The following is an 18415-nucleotide window of genomic DNA, read 5'->3' as shown; positions in this document are numbered from 1 at the left end:
TGACTTCGACAAACACTATCATAACAAGCTAAGCCCCGTGTTTTTGTCTCTGTATGTCTCTGGAGCTGAGAGTTGCTGTGTCCTGCTTCAAAACCTGCTTCGAAAATCTATGTATTGCAAAACGTACTCATTGTAGCCATTAATTCAGACATCAATCTGATTAATCAATTAATTAATTTATCAATCTGATTAAAAAATCAGCTCAAATTATTTTATATAATTTTTGTTTTGCAATTTAAAGTTTTTTTTTAATAAAGATACTATTTACTGTCGCGTGGGGGGTGCGGAAAATGTTTTCTTCTTCCTAGGGAGGCATGACAGAAAATAATTGAGAAGCACTGCTCTAGCCTATGATATCTCCTGTTCTGAGTTCTAACTCTTCTCTTTGAATGGAGATGCAGGTGTAGACATGTCCACTCCTGGGAGAAATTGTGTCTGAAGGTGGGAAAGTGCTCATCAGGAGCAGGAACTCGGTACCAAAGGTGACTTTTCACGTGGGAGTCCCAGCTTTGACTCTTAGCATGGTGCCCTGAATAACACCAGATTGGCTCAGAAGAAAAGAGAATAAAGGAATATGAGGGCCCAGAGAGATAGCACAACAGTGTTTGCCTAAGGTGGTTGGTTCGAATCCCGGTGTCCCATATGGTCCCCCGTGCTTGCCAGGAGCTATTTCTGAGCAGACAGCCAGGAGGAACCCCTGAGCACCGCACTGGGTGTGGCCTAAAAACCAAAAAAAATAAAAATAAAAAAGGAATATGAACTCAAGAGCACAGACCAATACTTTTTTTTGGGGGAGGGGCCACACCCGGTGATGCTCAGGGGTTACTTCTGGCTATGTGCTCAGAAGTCGCTCCTGGCTTGGGGGATTATATGGGACACCAGGGGATCGAACCGCGGTCCATCCAAGGCTAGCGTAGGCAAGGCAGGCACCTTACCTCTAGCGCCACCGCCCAGCCCCACAGACCAATACTTTTATTCCATGACCCACTTTTCTCCCTGTAATCTAGGGTGTCGGGTAATACCTTCCTCTTAGGATCAGTGAGAGGATGAAGTGGGTGAAATATGTGTGTGCTGCTCACACTGTTCACAAAGCCGAGGTTAAACTATCTATGGGCCAGGAGGTACCACTGCTCAACCCAGAGCCCACCTGCCCTTGAGAGTGCTCTGAACTCATCATCTCAGGGCTCTGTGTAAAGCAAATTCTGAATTGTTCCAGAAGGTCTTTAAAGGACTATGTTTCTCCCATCCTCTTCTCTCCTGAGATCCAGTGTTTGGCAAGCTTGACTTGGAGAAGGAAAGGAGGGGTGGGCAAGGAGCTGGGCAGTGAAGAACTTGACTGTGTGGTGCGGGAGTTCTTTGTTCAGAAGGTGTGATGCTCCATCAGTGCCAGGGCAAGCACAGGTTAGGAACAGAATTGGACCCCAATCTGAATCCAACCTGAATTGAACCCACATTACCCATCACACTTTCTTATTCTCAGACAAGAAGCTGCTTTTTCTTCAGTGGAGAGTCATTTTCATAGTATAGCCAAGACTTGATTGCTGTTAGACTACCTTTGCCCACCAACCAGACTTTCTTGCAGCTCATCCATGCCAAGACGGGAATCTTCTGCTATCTCCAGATCATGATCCTAGATAAAATCATGCCATCTTGCCCTCCCCTTTTCTTTGAGTGTGTGATACAAACAGGAGTGTTAGGAATAAGACAGCAATGTGAAGTCAGAGTTGTGTGAGCTTGCATGGTTGCTGAAAGCATGGTTAGGAAGCACCTAGATCTACCAGCTGGTGTGTCTGCCAAGTTCCACCTACATCATCCCTACCATTTACTCAGGTCAATCTGACAGTGAAGCGGCTCCCTGAAATGAGGCATATGTGCCCTTGGATCCCACTGAACAAACCTGTGCATCTAGCACTGCCTGCCTGCAACCCTGTGTGGGAGTCAGCTCATCCAAGAACGTGCCACATATCCATGAGTAGTGATGGCTTCTGGCTGAATCAGCAGATACACCCAGGTACCCCAAACCAGTACCTGTTGGGAAGAGAGAGCATTCCTGCCCATGAGGAATGAAATCACTGTAGGGTGTCTTTTATTGCCATGAAGTAATCATTTGGCAAACCCTAAATTATTCTATGCACATTTTTTTAAAAGGAAATTAATCTGAGTCCTTGATTTTAAAATTGAGTCTGGGGGGTTGGAGTGATAGTATAGCCGTAGGGCATTTGCTTACTTCCTCGCAGCCAACCTGGGACGGGCCTGGATTCGATTCCCGGCATCCCATATGGTTCCCCGAGCCTGACAGGAATGATTTCTGAGTGCAGAGCCAGGAGTAACCCCTGAGCGCCGCCGAGTATGGCCCAAAAACCAAAAGATTTTTTTTTAAACAGTCTGGTACAGTGCAAGCATTATTTTCACTTAACAGTCACCAAGGAGGTTGGTGGATGAGACTGATGGGAAGCTGTGTGAGCAGTGGCCAGGCTGCCCCATTCTGTTAATCCATGTCTGAGAACCCTCATTGGTGAACAGAAGCATCACAGCTCTCACAAAGAAGGGGGCTTGTTGCTTAACTTCATTTTTGTTTTGTTTTGGTTTTATTGGGGGATTATACCTGGCAATGCTCAAGGCTTATCTGCCATACTGTACTATCTCTCCAGTCCCTAGTAAGACTTTTTTTTTGGTTTTGGGGCCACACCTGGCGGTGCTCAGGGGTTACTCCTTTACTCCTGGCTGTCTGCTCAGAAATAGCTCCTGGCAGGTACAGGGGACCATATGGGACACCAGGATTCGAACCAACTACCTTAGGTCCTGGGTCAGCTGCTTTTAAGGCAAACAACACTATGCTATCTCTCCGGGCCACCTAGTAAGACTTTTTAATGCAAATCTTTTTGGGAGGGGGCCACACCTGGTGACACTCAGTGGTTACTCCTGGCTGTGTGCTCAGATATAGCTCCTGGGGCCAGAGTGGTGGTGCAAGCTGTAGGCATCTGCCTTGCCCTCACTAGCCTAGGACGGACCGCGGTTCGATCCCCCGGCATCCCATATGGTCCCCCAAGCCAGGATCAATTTCTGAGTGCATAGCTAGGAGTAACCCCTGAATGTCACCGGGTGTGGCCCAAAAACAAACAAACAAACAAAAAGAAATCACTCCTGGCTTGGGGACGCCAGGGATCAAAACCCAGGTCCATCCTGGGTCACATGCGTGCAAGGCAAATGCCCTAGCGCTGTGCTATCTCTCTGGCCCCTTTAATGCAAATCTTTCCCAATACAAATGAACTAAGGTGCATGGAAATAACTAGCCTTATCGTTGTAAAATGAGCAACATTTATATGGTATTATAGAAAGTATTGTGTTACCCCTAAATTTTTTTAGGCTCTAGGGGCTGTAGAATAGCACAGGAGATAGAGCATTTCTCTTGCATGCAATTGACCCATGTTCAATCCCTGGCGCCACATATGGTCCCCCAATCCCACAAGGAATAACTCCTGAGCACCATTGGGTGTGGTCTGGCCCCCCCCCAAAATGTTTTAGATTTTTAGGGGAAAAAGTATGTAACTGGTAGAAATATAATGTTATTAAAAAGGAGGGTTTGGGTTTACCTAAGGAAGCAACATTTTTTAGTAACTTCAGAACAGCTGTTTCAGAGTTACCTCAGGAATCTTGTCAGATGAAAGCATTGTTCTCAGTGAACATAAATCCATACCTCTGCTGGGGAAGTAGTAAAAAGTTTGTTCATTTATTATTATCTAAAAAGTTTGTTCATTTAATATTATCTAAATTATGACATATAATGTTACAAAAGTTAAAGTTGAACACAGCTAGGTATAGCAGTAAGTGAAGGGTTATAGGTACCAAATAATTTGCTGCATGTGTTAAGAAAAAAATAGGGTTTGCTAAAAATAAATGAATGTGATGGCAACAAAATCATATATGAACATGCAATAATTAAAATAAATGTAAATGAGATGAATTACCTGAGGCATGTAATAATGCTGGGAGTAGGCTCCATTGTTAAAGCCATGCCTAGCCTGTCCACAGTCCTGAGTTTGATCCTCAACACTTAGTAATCCTTGCCTTCCCAAGTACCAGGATGGCCTTAGGACCTCCCAAGCTTTGCTGGAGTGGCCCCTGCCAAAAAAGATAATGCCTGTAAATAATAGATTGTAAAAGATGGGTCCTTGATGCAGCATCTTCTCAAGTAGTATAATTTCATTTAATTTTATTATAACATTGATAACCATGTTTAAATTTTTTCTGGGGCCACCAGATAAATTTTCACCTTCTGCCCAGGTCTCATGTCTGCAAGAATTTTCCCCTGGAAACTCACCTTCCTCCCACAAACCAGAGGTATGGTTCATGGCTATATCTCTGTGGGCCCACCTGAGAGAGGTGTAAGGTGCATGAAGTGCCTGTGCCTGAAGGGATCTTGGCTAGGGTTGGTTTCTGCTTTGTGCCCTGTAGCACAAGCCCCTGCATCCCAGAACTAGGTCACCTAATTTGAAAACAGATGAATGTTTTATATTATAAATGCTTGGGGTCTTCATTTAAGTTTGGTGATACTGTTGTAACCCAAAGAAAATATGAATATAGGGATTACATGCTTTTCATGTTTATTTTCCTGTGGTCAAATGAGTTTCATACTATGTTCTTCTGTTTAAAGTTGTCACCTCCAAGGGCCTACATTAAAACTCAAAAGCATAGTGCCAGATTATTTTTCAAATGTTTTCAACCAAAATTTTAAGTGGCAAATAATACAAATATATTTACTTAATTTTCTCAGGGGTTAATCCAAACTTCCCTCGGGAATCACTTGGTTTTATATGGGATGCTTGGGAGTAAACCCAGGTCAGCCACATGCAAGGCATGTGCTCTCCGTACTGTACTATTTAGCCCCATGATAAATCAAATTTATACAAATGTTTTTCAGCAGTGGATAAGAAGGCATTGTTCTTTATCTCATTCAGAGAAAGAGAAAGTAAGACAAAGAGATATAGACACATATAACAATGAAAAATATGGACAGAACATTACAAAAAACTTAAATAATTTCACTTGTGAAAACAGAGGTAGAATATGTGAACACTTAACAAATAATCTTCAGATGTGTGTGTAAATCAGCATTCCTCCTCCAGGTTGGGAGAGTCTAGATTTCAAGAATTGGGAAATCTTGTAATCTTGTAGGTTTAAAGAATTGGAAATCCAGGGACCGAAACCATCCCACAGGGGTCATTTGTCTTGTATATGGCCGACCTTGGTTCAAATTTTCAAATTCCCTGCATTTCATATGGTCCCTTGAGCCTGCCAGGAGTAATTCCTGAGCACTGAGCCAGCAGTAACCCCTAAGCACTGCCAGATGTGACCCCAAAACAAAAACAAACCAAAAAAGAATTGGGAAATCCATAGAAATATGTAGGTTAATAGAATATAGAGAGAAAATAATTTTTGGCCATTTGAATAAGTGCAACAAATACATTTGATAAAACTCAATACCCAAAGTATAAATAATGTTTGTGTCAAATCATGTTTTTTAAATTTGATTAAGGGACTGTTGTTGGTGAGACTGAGAATGATATGTAGTCAGAAGTAGTGAACTTTCCTATTAGATAAATAACCAAGAGCTAGAGTCTTTAATTCCTCATCAGTGAAGGCTGCAGGACAGCAGCAGAGAAAGCACACTGCAGCACATACAGGCTCAAACTCAGCCTGGACACTCCCCATAGTGGAGGATCTGCAATATTATTCCCCACTCCTTGCCTGCTTCCCAATATAGAAAGGGGTTGGTACTTACTTCTCACAGGTAAGATTCGATGAATTCACTTGTATGAGACCCATGGCCTCACTACATTAACATACATATTAAATACCATCTCCTACCAGACATGTTATTGCTGTGATACACATGATATGGATGTACTGTTCTCTCCATTATCATCTCAGTTGGCGTCCAAGGCCAGATTGAGCTTCATGTTTGATGAAAGGCTTTCCTTTCTGGAGGGTAAATTGACTCTTTTTGTTTCAAAGGTGAGTGATTTCACGTGGAGCCATGATGGGACTCAAGCACTGATTTCCTACCGAGATGGCTTTGTCCTGGTTGGTTCTGTTAGTGGACAGAGACACTGGTCATCAGAGATCAACTTGGAAAGTCAGATTACATGTGGCATCTGGACACCTGATGACCAGCAGGTAATGTCACTCCCCCCCCCTTTTATTTTGTGGAGGGCGGGGTAGGGCTTAGAGGGTGAGTTTTAAACTATACCTGGCAATGCTTGGGCTTACTCCTCACTCTGTGCTTAGGAATGACCCCTGAAGGGGAGAATCATTAAGAAAACTGGAATAGGGCGTTTGCCTTGCAAGCAGCCGATCCAGGACCGAAGGTGGTTGGTTCAAATCCCGGTGTCCCATATGGTCCCCCGTGCCTGCCAGGAGCTATTTCTGAGCAGACAGCCAGGAGTAACCCCTGAGCAACGCCAGGTGTGGCCCAAAAACCAAAACAAAAAACAAAAGAAAAAAAAAAAAAGAAAACTGGAATAAAATCACCTAAGAGAGTCTTTTTGAATTGAGACTGATGAAAGACCCTGTTCCCTGTTGAGAAGAGCAGGAAGAAGTGAGTCGTAGTACCACAAGTAGGTGGTCATTGTAAAAGGATGAGCCTTCTTTTTAAAAACCTGCTTTCTGGGCCCAGAGAGATAGCACAGTGGTGTTTGCCTTGCAAGCAGCTGATCCAGGACCTAAGGTGGTTGGTTCGAATCCCGGGCGTCCCATATGATCCCCCGTGCCTGCCAGGAGCTATTTCTGAGCATATAGCCAGGAGTAACCCCTGAGCACTGCCAGGTGTGGCCCAAAAACCAAAAAAAAAACAAACAAAAACAAAAAAACCTGCTTTCTAAGTATCTTTTAATGTGCCTTTTGACTTTCACGAGAAAGCAATACATAATAAAATGATTTCTTGATAACCCATTTTAAAACTATAAAAATTTACACATTAATAAATATAAAGTGTATATTTTAGGTACCTAACAAGCTACAAAACACCAAAATGTTTTACACCAGTGATTTCAGTTTAATATTGGTAAAGGCAATCATCCAGAAATTTTATTTGTAAGCTCCCATTTTTTAAAAGCTATATTGGGACTGGAGTGATAGCACAATAGGGTGTTTGCCTTCCATGCGGCTGACCTGGGATGGACCTAAGTTCAATCCCGGGCATCCCATATCATCTCCCAAGTCTGCCAGGAACGATTTCTGAACGCAGAGCCAGGAATAACTCCCGAGCACCGACAGGTGTCCCCCCCCCCCCCACCCCCGCAAAAAAAAATTAAAAAAGCTAAATTTCAGGGCCAGAGTGATAGCACAGTAGTAGGGCGTTTGCCTTGCACTTGGCTGATCCAGGACGGACCTGGTTTGATCTCCTTCGGGCCATATAGTCCCCCTAACCAGAAGTAACTCCTGAGCATCACCGGGTGTGGCAACAACAGCAACAACAACAAAGTTAAATTGCTTTTCCTAGTTTTTATTATTCTGTTTTCATTTTAGGTAAAAATGACCAATATTTTTCTTTAAATGAGTATTATGAGAATTATAAAATAGTATTTTTCCTCTTACTATTTCTCAGGTTTCAAGAATCTATTAGTATATATGTTTTTATGGGAAGCACTGGAGTGTATTTATTATGAGCTTTACTGCCCTTGAAGTCTTCTTGAAGAGATGTGTGCCCACCTCACGAAGCATTTGTTTCCTGCCTCAGTTTCCTTTCTCTTTGCAGGGTTGTGAATTCTTTCCTACCTAATTCCCAGGCTTTTTTGATTAGATAAGAATCAGTGTGAACTGTGGCATTTGCCTTGCAAGCAGCCGATCCAGGACCAAAGTGGTTGGTTCAAATCCTGGTGTCCCATATGGTCCCCTGTGCCTGCCAGGAGCTATTTCTGAGCAGACAGCCAGGATTAACTCCTGAGCATCAGCCAGGTGTGGCCCAAAAACAAAAAAAACAAACAAAAAAAAAAATTAGTGTGAAGATATTTAAAATTACACAAGTGGAAATCTAGGCTTCACCTTCCTCCCTTGCCTCCAGTGATGGTTCCCTTTGAAGTCATGTCATGATTCCCTGATGAGCTGTGATAGTCAATGACCCCAGTAGCATGTACCCCTGGGAGTGACGTGCGCAGGATCTGTACATACGGAGATATAGTGAGTTAATATGGCCCTGCCTGGGCAGTATTGCTGCAGACCCTCTGCTCTCTGCAGACTAGGAATGAATGCATCATCCAGAGTCTGGAAACACCCCGTGGGCCTGAGGACAGGAGTAAACAATGAAACTGGGGACTATCTACACAATGGAATACTATGCAGCAATTGGAAAAATGAAGTATTGAGATTTGCTTATACATGGATGAACATGGAGAATGTCATGCTAAGTGAAATGAGTCAGGAAGAGGGGTAAACATAGAATGGTCACACTCATTTATGGGATATTTGAAAAGTATTATTATGGTAATAATACCCCAAAACAAAAGAGCTGAGAACCAACAGGACCAGTCCATGGTAGAAAGCTAATAGGAGGTTGGTGGAGTGTAGTTAGGGCAGAAAAGGAATCATTTGAAGCCTCATCCCCCACCCTTCCTAAGTAACTTGACCTTACCTGCAAGACCCTGCCCATTTTCTGGGAGGGGTCTTGGAAAGGGTAGATAAGGTTTTGACCAGAGGGGATGAGGGCCCTTTTTGGGCTTTTGGGCTTTTGCCAGCATGGAGGTCAAAGGGAATATGGCTGAAAGGAGTTAAGATGCAGGGCTAGCTAAGAATGGCTGAATGCTTAAAAGGTTATGATATAGGCCACACATGTGGTGGATAGGGCATGAATAAAGTTGATGCTTACTGAAGCCTGCCTGTGAGTTCAGTACCGGTAGCTTTCCTGGACCCCATACCCGCCAGTTGATGGGGGATGAAGCCACGTGGCCATGGTCTAAGAATAAAGGCCTCCATCCTTCTCCATCCAAGCCCATCCTAAGGGCAAAATGCAACAATCATTGTAACAAATGAGAATGGAAATGATCACTCTGGATAAGAACTAGGTGCTGAAAGGAGGGACTGTGATATGCATGATAACCCTTTCAGTAACAATGTTGCAAACCTCAGTGCCTAAAAGGAAAAAAGTGGGTTTTTTTAAAGTGAGAGAAGAAGAAACATCTGACGTAGAGGAAAGGTTGGGTTGGGGCAGGAGGAAAATTGGGGACGTTGGTGGCAGGAAATTTGCACGTTAAAATGTTATATGACTGAAACTCAGTCATGAACAAATTTGTATCTCATGGTGATTTAATAATAAAACCTTTTTTTTTTTTTTTTATTTGAAACGCCTAGTACTCCCAGCTTTATGGAACTGCTAGGAGAATATAGGATCACCACTTACATCAGTAGATACTACGCCAGATTTGGGGGGGGGGCACTTTTTGTGAAAAAATAAAACAAAACTCATTTCCGGGGCCAAAGAGATCGTACAGATATAAGGTGTTTGCTTGCCTTGCATGCTGCCAGCTGGACTCTTGCCCTTTTCCTTCATAACCAAGACTGGCAGTCAAGTCATCCTCTCACGTCACCACTGCCATCTCTGCTGGTGATTGCCAGGATCTAGACTAGAGCGCACACATGATTTCCCTTCCAGCTCACTAGGTCTGTCCACTGCACATCCTAAATGTTGTTTATCAGATTATTCCTATTTGAAGGTTATACAAGGGCATAGGCTCAATTCCTGCCCTCTTCTGCCCTCCCCAAAACTTCTGGGAATAGCCCTAGTAACTCCACAGCAGTAGTCAGAAAGTTACTAAGGATTATGTTGGTGCTCACCTCAGTGATCATTGTTAGGATTCTACCCCTGAACTTGGGGAGCAAGACTGGTGGATTCAGCTTCTTGGTCCCACTGCTTTGTCCCTCATATTCGGTGATTGCTGCTGCCACCTGGCTGCCCGTGTCCAGTGAAGGAATATGTGGCTCTTGATTTCTGATGTGATTCCAAGGTTTTCCTCAGCAGGCCATGGGGCAGTGATGGGGGCATGCCACGGTGGAGTGGCCAGAGCACCAGGAGGTTTCTGGGCAGCTTCCTGATGTGTCCACTGCCACATGCTGTTGGCACTGCCTCCAAGTTGTGGGATAAACTTTTTCTTCATGAAGAGTACAGTGGTGCTCGGGACCACCAGGACCCCCTGTCAGAAATCAAACCCAGGACCTCACATATATAAGACATATGGCCGACCCCAGAATAAACTCTTGGGACTACGGACTATGTTTGAGTACCTGCCTACATTCCTTTTTTTTTTTTTTTTTTTTTTTTTTTTGGTTTTTGGTTTTTGGGCCACACCCAGTGATGCACAGAGCATTACTTCTGGCTTTGTGCTCAGAAATTGCTCCTGGCTTGGGGGATGATATGATTCCAGGGATCGAACCCAGGTTCGTCCTGGGTCAGCCACGTGCAAGGAAACACCCTACCTCTGTGCTATTATTCTGGACCCACTCCTATTTACTTTTTATTACTTTTTACATATGAAATGTAGCTTGTAAAATCAAATAGGACCCTAGCCGTAGGCTATCCCCACCACCCAGTCCCACGGTCCCTCGGCAAGTGAGGTGACCTGCATCAACCCTCACACCTGTAGCTGCCTGTACCCTCTAATGGCATCACTGAACCTGCTGTCATTCTGGATCTTTCCTTCTTCGCCCTCTGAGAGGCTAGCTCACTGTGCTGGCTCTCATTTCAGTTTCCTGTCATCTCCTGCTTGGAGGCCAAGAGAGCTGGACTTATTCAGAATATCCCTCCCTAGTTTTCCTTCTCTTCCTGCTGGGGGGTCAGGCATCTGTGCTTGAAGCCCTCCCACCCCCGCCTTCAAGATGGCAGCACACAGCTGTCTTGTCTCACACACTCGCTCTTGATTGAGTCAGTGTAGTGGCCTTACTTAGAAATCATGACTTGGACCCGGGGAGATAGCACAGCTGTGTTTGCCTTGCAAGCAGCTGATCCAGGACCAAAGGTGGTTGGTTCAAATCCCGGTGTCCCGTTAGGTCCCCTGTGCCTGCCAGGAGCTATTTCTGAGCAGACAGCTGAGCACCGCCGGGTGTGGCCCAAAAACCAAAAAAAGAAAAAGAAATCATGACTTATCATCTGCCTCTCACAGAGTGGGCCCAGAGTCTCCCAGAATGGGAATCTGCCCCCAAACTTGTTTCTTCCTCCCCAGCAATGTCAGATGCTCCTATATCTACTTTCACACTTCAGCGTTTGGCTTCCTCCCTGTTTCTGGAGTCACACTCCTTGATTTTTGTACTGTCCTCCCACATCTGTGGCACCCACCTACAGACTGTGGCTTTCCAAATAATGTGCTCTTGTGTGTTTTCTTGCCTGCTGGGCTGTAGCTGTCACTTGCACACACATCTGCCTATAGCTGCGGGATCGGACATTCACCAATATTCTCCATGTTTCTTTATACCCTCTAGAAATTCTGTTATTCAGATGTGATCTTCTTAGATTTACCATACAACTCATCTCTTTTCTCCCAGCTCCTCCTCTGTTCACATATCCTATTTTGTAGGCGTTCCAAGTGTGTATCCTCTAAGTCTTCTTTGACAGAAAAATTCCTGCTGTGTAATTTTTTTTTCTGGTTTTTGGGCCACGCCCAGCAGCACTCAGGGTTACTCCTGGCTCTTCATCAGAAATCACTCCTATCAGGCTTAGGGGACCATATAAGATGCCAGGAATGGAACCTGGGTCCGTCCTGGCTCAGCCGTGTGCAAGGCAAACATTCAGCCACTGTGCTATTGCTCCAGCCTCTGCTGTGTAATGTCTTTTTTTTTTTTTTTTTTTTTTTTTGGTTTTTGGGTCACACCTGGCAGCACTCGGATTACTCCTAGCTCTGCACTCAGAAATTGCCTCAGGCAGACTCTAGGGAGCATATGGGATACTGGGATTCGAACCACTGTTTGTCCTGGGTTGGCCACATACGAGGTAAACGCCCTATCACTGTGCTATCTCCCTGGCCCGTTTTTGAGTTGCTGTGTAATTTCTAAGAGCTTTTTTTTTTTTGTCTTCTGATTTTTTTTTGTTTTTTTTTTTGTTTTGGGGCCATACCCGGTGACACTCAAGGGTTTACTCCTGGCTATGCGCTCAGAAATTGCTCCTGGCTTGGGGGACCATATGGGATGCTGGGATTCAAACCACTGGCCGTCCTGGATTGGCTGCGTGCAAGGCAAATGCCCTACCTCTGTGCTATTGCTCCAATCCCCTAAATATTTTCCTTTTTTATTTTTAATTTTTCATTTTTAATTATGAGAACGATGCAAAGAGGACAAGGTAAAGTTACAGTGAAAGAACAATCGCCCATAAACAGAGTTCTCAGAAGAAATCCCCTTGCTGACGCCTAAATATTGAACTTACAGTCAAAAAAACATTAAGAAAAATAAGGCAGAACCCATGTACAATTACTTTGTCCACAAGTCCTCAGATTGTAGTACATCATAACATTTCTTAGCAGTACACAAAGCAACCTAAAGCCATGAGATTAATGTGACTCCTTAACTTTGAAGGCATAGTATTTTTATATATTCATGCACATACATTTTAGTTTGTTAACATCAAAAATTTAAGAGGTTTTTTTTTTTACCCCTAAATGTTTTCTTTAAAATTAGTTTTGTGTTCTCATTTCAGGGAGAACAAACAATATGACGATAATAAGTTAAAGTCTTGAAGTGTTCATTCATATTCTTTATTGTCTTTTCCCTCCATATTCTCTTTTCTATATTATATGCTTTTTTACCCCCTATGTGTTTCATGGTCTTTGGTTCGTTACTGGTTTTGAGAGGCAGTTGCTAAAAATGCCCTAAATCAGTTCAGGGACTATTGACTGGCAGCCTTCTCTGCGATGGGAGAGCCTTCCAGAAGAGCAGAGTCTCACAGTGGTCATCTTTGAGCAAGTTGGTGATGGCTGTCTCCTAGCTGAAGGAGCCGTGTTTGTGTCATGGAGTTGCTGAAGTTGAGTTGTCATTACCCGTGCAGAACAAGATGCACACCTGCCTGTGTGGGAAGAGAGGTTGTGTGTAGGTCTGATTGCTCCTAGAAAGGCCTTTGCTTCCACTAAGGTGGCTGATTCCTTTTCTTCTACTGAGGATTGGACAGAATCCTTCTTGCTCTAGTTTAGGTGGTCATTAACTATGTGGCCATCTGCTGCTCGATTTCTTTCCAGTTGAGGACCCAAATGCTTGGTCCCTCACTTCAGTTTCGAGTTTCTTACTCAGCACTGTCACTTGAGTGGGGTTTGGGAAAGTGCCCCATGTGCAAATCCTTATCATTTCCAGCTGTCTCATCGCTCTGTTACCTCCCACATTCCCACTAGCTGGGGTAAACTCCTCAGGTACTTGAACTCATATTGCTTCCCTTCTGCCCTGACTGCTTATCTCTCCATTATATTTTCACTCAACTCAAACCTCGCCTCTTCTGTACAGTCTTTCTCCAGGTCACTTCCCTTTACTCTTGTCCAGGCAGAGGTGACTAGAGCCCCCTGAATACCAAGAGAACATTTTGTAACACTGGCTACATTCTATTGTCCTGTTGTGTATTTCTTTCCTTACTAGATGTGAGGGAAGGAGCCATGTTTTTTTCTGCTATTCATTCTCCATACAGGCCTATAACAGGGGGAGATAATTTTTCTCTCAAGTCTGCGTGCCTGCGACTGGGGCCCTTTTTGACCCAGGAGCTCCCATATTCCCTGCTCATCCTCTGGGACCAGCAGACATGAAAGGGATTCTTGGCTTATGCTATGTATCCTGTTCTGGGAGAATTGAGAATTGGTTTCTGTATAAGGTATTTTAAACAGAAAAGTACAGTTGGAGCTTTTTCTACCTGCCAGTATAAGTGTAGAATCTTTTATTTGTTGAAGCCAATTAGATTGAGTATTTGTATTTTTTTTTCATTTTTGTTTGTTTGGGTTTTTTTTTTGGGGGGGTCACACCCAGCAGCACTCCTCAGGGTTACTCCTGGCTCTACGCTCAGAAATTGCTCCTGGCAGGCTCGGGGGACCATATAGGATGCCAGGATTCAAACCACCGACTTTCTGCATGTAAGGCAAGTGCCTTACCTCCATGACATCTCTCCAGCCCCACTATTTTCACTTGTATGTTTCACGGTGCGTGTATAGTTCATCCTACTCCTTAGAAAGCCATTTGACTGGGATCTTACTATCCTATCCGAGTTCTCCCTCACTCAGCTTTTGAATATGAATCATCATGTGTTCTTAAAACATAACAGAGAAAAAGCTACCTCTGAGCTTTATTAGGTATAAAAAGTACTCTGCCAAGAGACTGTGCCTGGTTCCCTGGAGATGCCTTGGCAAGGCTAGAATGGTGCCCCTGCCTGCACCTCAGGATGATCTCATCGGTTTCTTTCTTTTTTTTTTTTTTACATGTCAGTGGATAATTACTGACTGGCTGGGTGACAGATTTTCCTCATAACATATCATAGAAAATCTCCTAAAATATTTGTCTTTATAATGAGTTTCGTAATACATACATGTCCTTGAGAATGTTCTTGATCTTAGACATTTAGTTTAACCATTGGAGGTTGATAAGCCATAAACATGTGAATTGGGACAAGGTTGAAGCTTAATTTCTTGCTCCCTTTTCCACTTACACAATCAGATGATACCTGATTTTTACCAGTAGCTTCTGGAGCTCAGTGGTTTCTTTGCACACTACCAGAAGCAAAACTGTGCCCTGGATTTCATCTCTTCTTTGCTTTCTGTCCAGCCCTTCTCTTGCCTTCTCTCCATCTTATCTGTACTCTGTAGCAATGAGAATTCCTATTTATACTGAACCAATGGACTTTTTTGGTAAATATTCTGAAATTCTTTTCCCTAGTATCTTAATATACATATTCATGATAAGTATCATGAATTATGATTAGAAAGTTTATGGCTCAAGGAAGAAAAAATTTAACTTCATCTTATTTAGTGAGGAAAGTCAGTATATTAAAAAAAAATTAGAGACATATGCCTGGTATTAAATTTGAGAGTACTAATAATTAACTTCTGTAGTGTTTACTCAGGCAGTAAAAAACATCAGCTGACTACGTTATACATCAGAGGATATTCTGTGTGAATTTAGAAAATTTATCAGGAACGTCATCCTGTATAATACAAGAGAGAGATATAGAGCTATAGGATAAATTTTTTTCTCTAAAGTATAAAGGATTTCTCATATACTCTTTCAAGTAAAAACTGTAATTTCAGTAGATACATATAATGCTGGACCTTTAACTAAAATAAAATAACCAGTGTTTCCTCTGGAGTTTTTGTTTTTTGTTTTTTGTTTTTTAAGGGAAAATGTTGTCACATACTTGGTTGGTAAGGTATTTTCTACATAGGCCTAATGATATAGAAATATGCTTCACTTTTTCGGGCCCAGAGAGATAGCACAGCGGTGTAGCCGATCCAGGACCTAAGGTGGTAGGCTCAAATCCCAGTGTCCCATATGGTCCCCCGTGCCTGCCAGGAGCTATTTCTGAGCAGGAGTAACCCCTGAGCACCTCCGGGTGTGGCGCCCCCCCCCCCAAAAATAAGAAATATGCTTCACTTTTTGTAGTAAGTGAAATAATGTGGGTAAACTGGCCCGTGTCCAAAAATGAATAAAGAAAGGGGCTGGAGGGGCCGGAGAGATAGCATGGAGGTAGGGCGGCATTTGCCTTGCATGCAGAAGGGCAGTGGTACAAATCCCCGCATTCCATATGATCCCCTGAGCGCTGCCAGGTGTGACCCATAAACCAAAACAAAGGGGCTGGAGCGACAGCACAGTGGGTAGGGTGTTTGCCTTGTACATAGTCTACCCAGGTTTGATTCCACAGCACCCCATAAGGTCCCCCGAGCCTGCCAGGAGTGATTTTGGAGCACAGCTAGGAGTAACCCCTGAGCACCACAAGATGTGGTCCAAAAACCAAAAGAAAAGAAAACTGGCCTGTGTCCTACCAGTTAAATATCAACATAAATTAATCTGGACTTAAAGACATTTCATAGAAACTATTCTTGTTTAGAAGACAGTTGTTTGGTGTGATGTAAAAGTTCTTCACCAAATATATATCTTTCTGGCAAATGGCTACACTTTAGGTTTGTTTTTGTTTTTTCACAATTTTGTTTTGTTTTGTTTTGGTTTTTGGGTCACACCCAGCAGCGCTCAGGGTTACTCCTGGCTCTACACTCAGAAATCACATCTGGCAGGCTCTGGGAGATCATATGGGATGCCGGGATTCGATCCACTGTCCTTCTGCATGCAAGGCAAAAGCCTTACCTCCATGCTATCTCTCCAGCCCCTACACTTTAGTTTTTAAAACTAGTAACTAGAGATAATATATTTTATAGTATATCTTATATATATTTTAGTTTGGATTTTAGGCCACACCCAGTGGTATTCATGATTCCTGGCTCTGCACTTAAGAATCATTTCTAGAGGGCTCAGGGAACCATCTGGGATGCCCATGATGAAACTTGGCTTAGCCACAAGCAAGGCAAATGCCCTCTCCTCTGTGCTAGCACTCCTGCCTCCTTATACATACTTTTTTGTTTGTTTTTGCTTGTTTGTTTTTGGGCTACACCTGGCAGCACTCAAGGGTTATTCCTGGCTCTTCAATCAGAAATTACACCTGGCAGGCTCAGGGGACCATATAGGATGCTGAGAATTGAACTTGGGTCAGCCGTGTACATGGAAAATGCCCTACCCTTTGTGTTATTGCTCTGACCCATACACATATTTTTTAAAGGAGAATTTTTTAAACACTTAGTTGATCAAATATTTTATTAAACACTTAAAATGATTTCTAAAAAAGTAGGAAATACCTGGGTTGATAAAAACTTAAACAGCATCAAGATTTTTCATTTTGGGGAAATGGAATATATATATTATATCCGATAATATATTAGATATATGGAATCGACATCTCCAGCTTTTGTACTGATGCTTATTTTGTGTTTTTAATCTAAGGAGAAAGAAGGTTTATTATTTTTGAATTTGGATACAAAGCATGGGTTCCAAAGTTTTATCAGATGAAAGGAATTTTATGTTTTGTTTTGTTTTGTTTTTCTCTTGGCTTCACACTCATTGGTGTTCAGGGCTTACTTCTAGTTTTGCTCAGAGCTTGCTTCCAGACAGTGCTTAGGGACCATATATGATACCAGAGATTGAACAGGGACTGTTAGGTTTGGGTCAAACCTGATGGACTCAGGGCTTACTCCTGGCTCTACTTTCATGGATCACTTGGGTGCACTTGAAGGAGGACATCATGTGTGATGCCAGGTATCTAACCCCTGTAGGGCACATGCAAGAAAAGTAGCCTACCAGCTGCATTATCTCTTTGGTTCCCTTTTACATTTTCTTTTTTGTTTGTTTGTTTTTTGGGGGGGGGCTACACCCATTGCTGCTCAAGGGTTACTCCTGGCTAAAGGCTCAGAAATCGCCCCTGGCTTGGGGGGACCATATGGGACGCTGGGGGATCGAACTGCGGTCCTTCCTTGGCGAGCGCTTGCAAGGCAAACACCTTACCTCTAGTGCCACCTCTCCGGGCCCCCTTTTCACATTTTCTATTTCTCCATGATTTGGACTTGTGCATTGTATTAATTCATGTCTTCTGGACTGTCCAGCCTGTTGGCATATGATTATTCATATTGATCTCTAATGAATATTGGCAAAAGTTGTAATAATAGCTCCTCTTTTCATTTTTGATTTTGAGAAATCTCTCTTTTAGCCAACTTTAAACTAATATTTTGTTTTCCCATTTTCTTTATTTTAATTGTATTGCTTTCCTTCTGATAACTTTGCTAAATTCGTTCTTTTTCAAAAGGTCCTTGAGGTATAAAGTTAGATTATTTTGGATAATCCTTTTAAAATTGTGGGTATTCATGACCAATATTTCCTCCATAATATTGTTTGCTGTATACTTAAGTTTTACCTTGTTTAATTTCATTTTTATTCATCTCATTTACTAAACATTATACAAAGTATTCTCTAGGTTCTCAGAAATACCACTGGTATTTTCAGTGATTTGTTTCTTGTTGATGTGCCTAACATAGTGTGAACAGGGGTTTATTACTGTTAATGCATATATAATGGGTTGATTCAGGATAACCACTCAAATTAGTAAAACTGACACCAGACTGGGTGGGGGCAGGGTGTATGGAAAGGAAAGACCACTTTTTGTGGGGGGGAAAAAATCAACTCATTCCAGTGGCCAGAGAGATAGTATAAGCTATAAGGTACTAGTCTTGCATACAAAAAAAATGAACAAATTTATAATTTGAATGGAGATTGAAGATTGAATCAATAATCAAAAGCCTCATAATAAAGGAAATAATTAGAGTTACTGATTATTTCCGGTGAATCCTACCAAAATATAAAGAAGCATCAATCCCAC

The 18415-nt window shown here is 42.7% G+C and overlaps 1 protein-coding gene across 2 annotated transcripts in view; it reads left to right on the top strand.

Moving 5' to 3' along the window:
* The window catches only part of TULP4 (TUB like protein 4), a 186105-nt gene that overhangs the window by 119928 nt on the left and 47762 nt on the right, over positions 1-18415 (top strand). For both annotated transcript variants that reach the window (XM_049765315.1, XM_049765314.1), the window contains exon 4: positions 6016-6177. In XM_049765315.1, coding sequence (XP_049621272.1) covers positions 6016-6177 — 162 coding nt within the window. The remainder of the gene's footprint in view (positions 1-6015; positions 6178-18415) is intronic.

This window comes from Suncus etruscus, chromosome 18 (genome assembly GCF_024139225.1).
Source record: "Suncus etruscus isolate mSunEtr1 chromosome 18, mSunEtr1.pri.cur, whole genome shotgun sequence".
NCBI classification, from domain to species: Eukaryota; Metazoa; Chordata; class Mammalia; order Eulipotyphla; family Soricidae; genus Suncus; species Suncus etruscus.
This window is presented reverse-complemented; position numbering and strand designations above follow the sequence as displayed.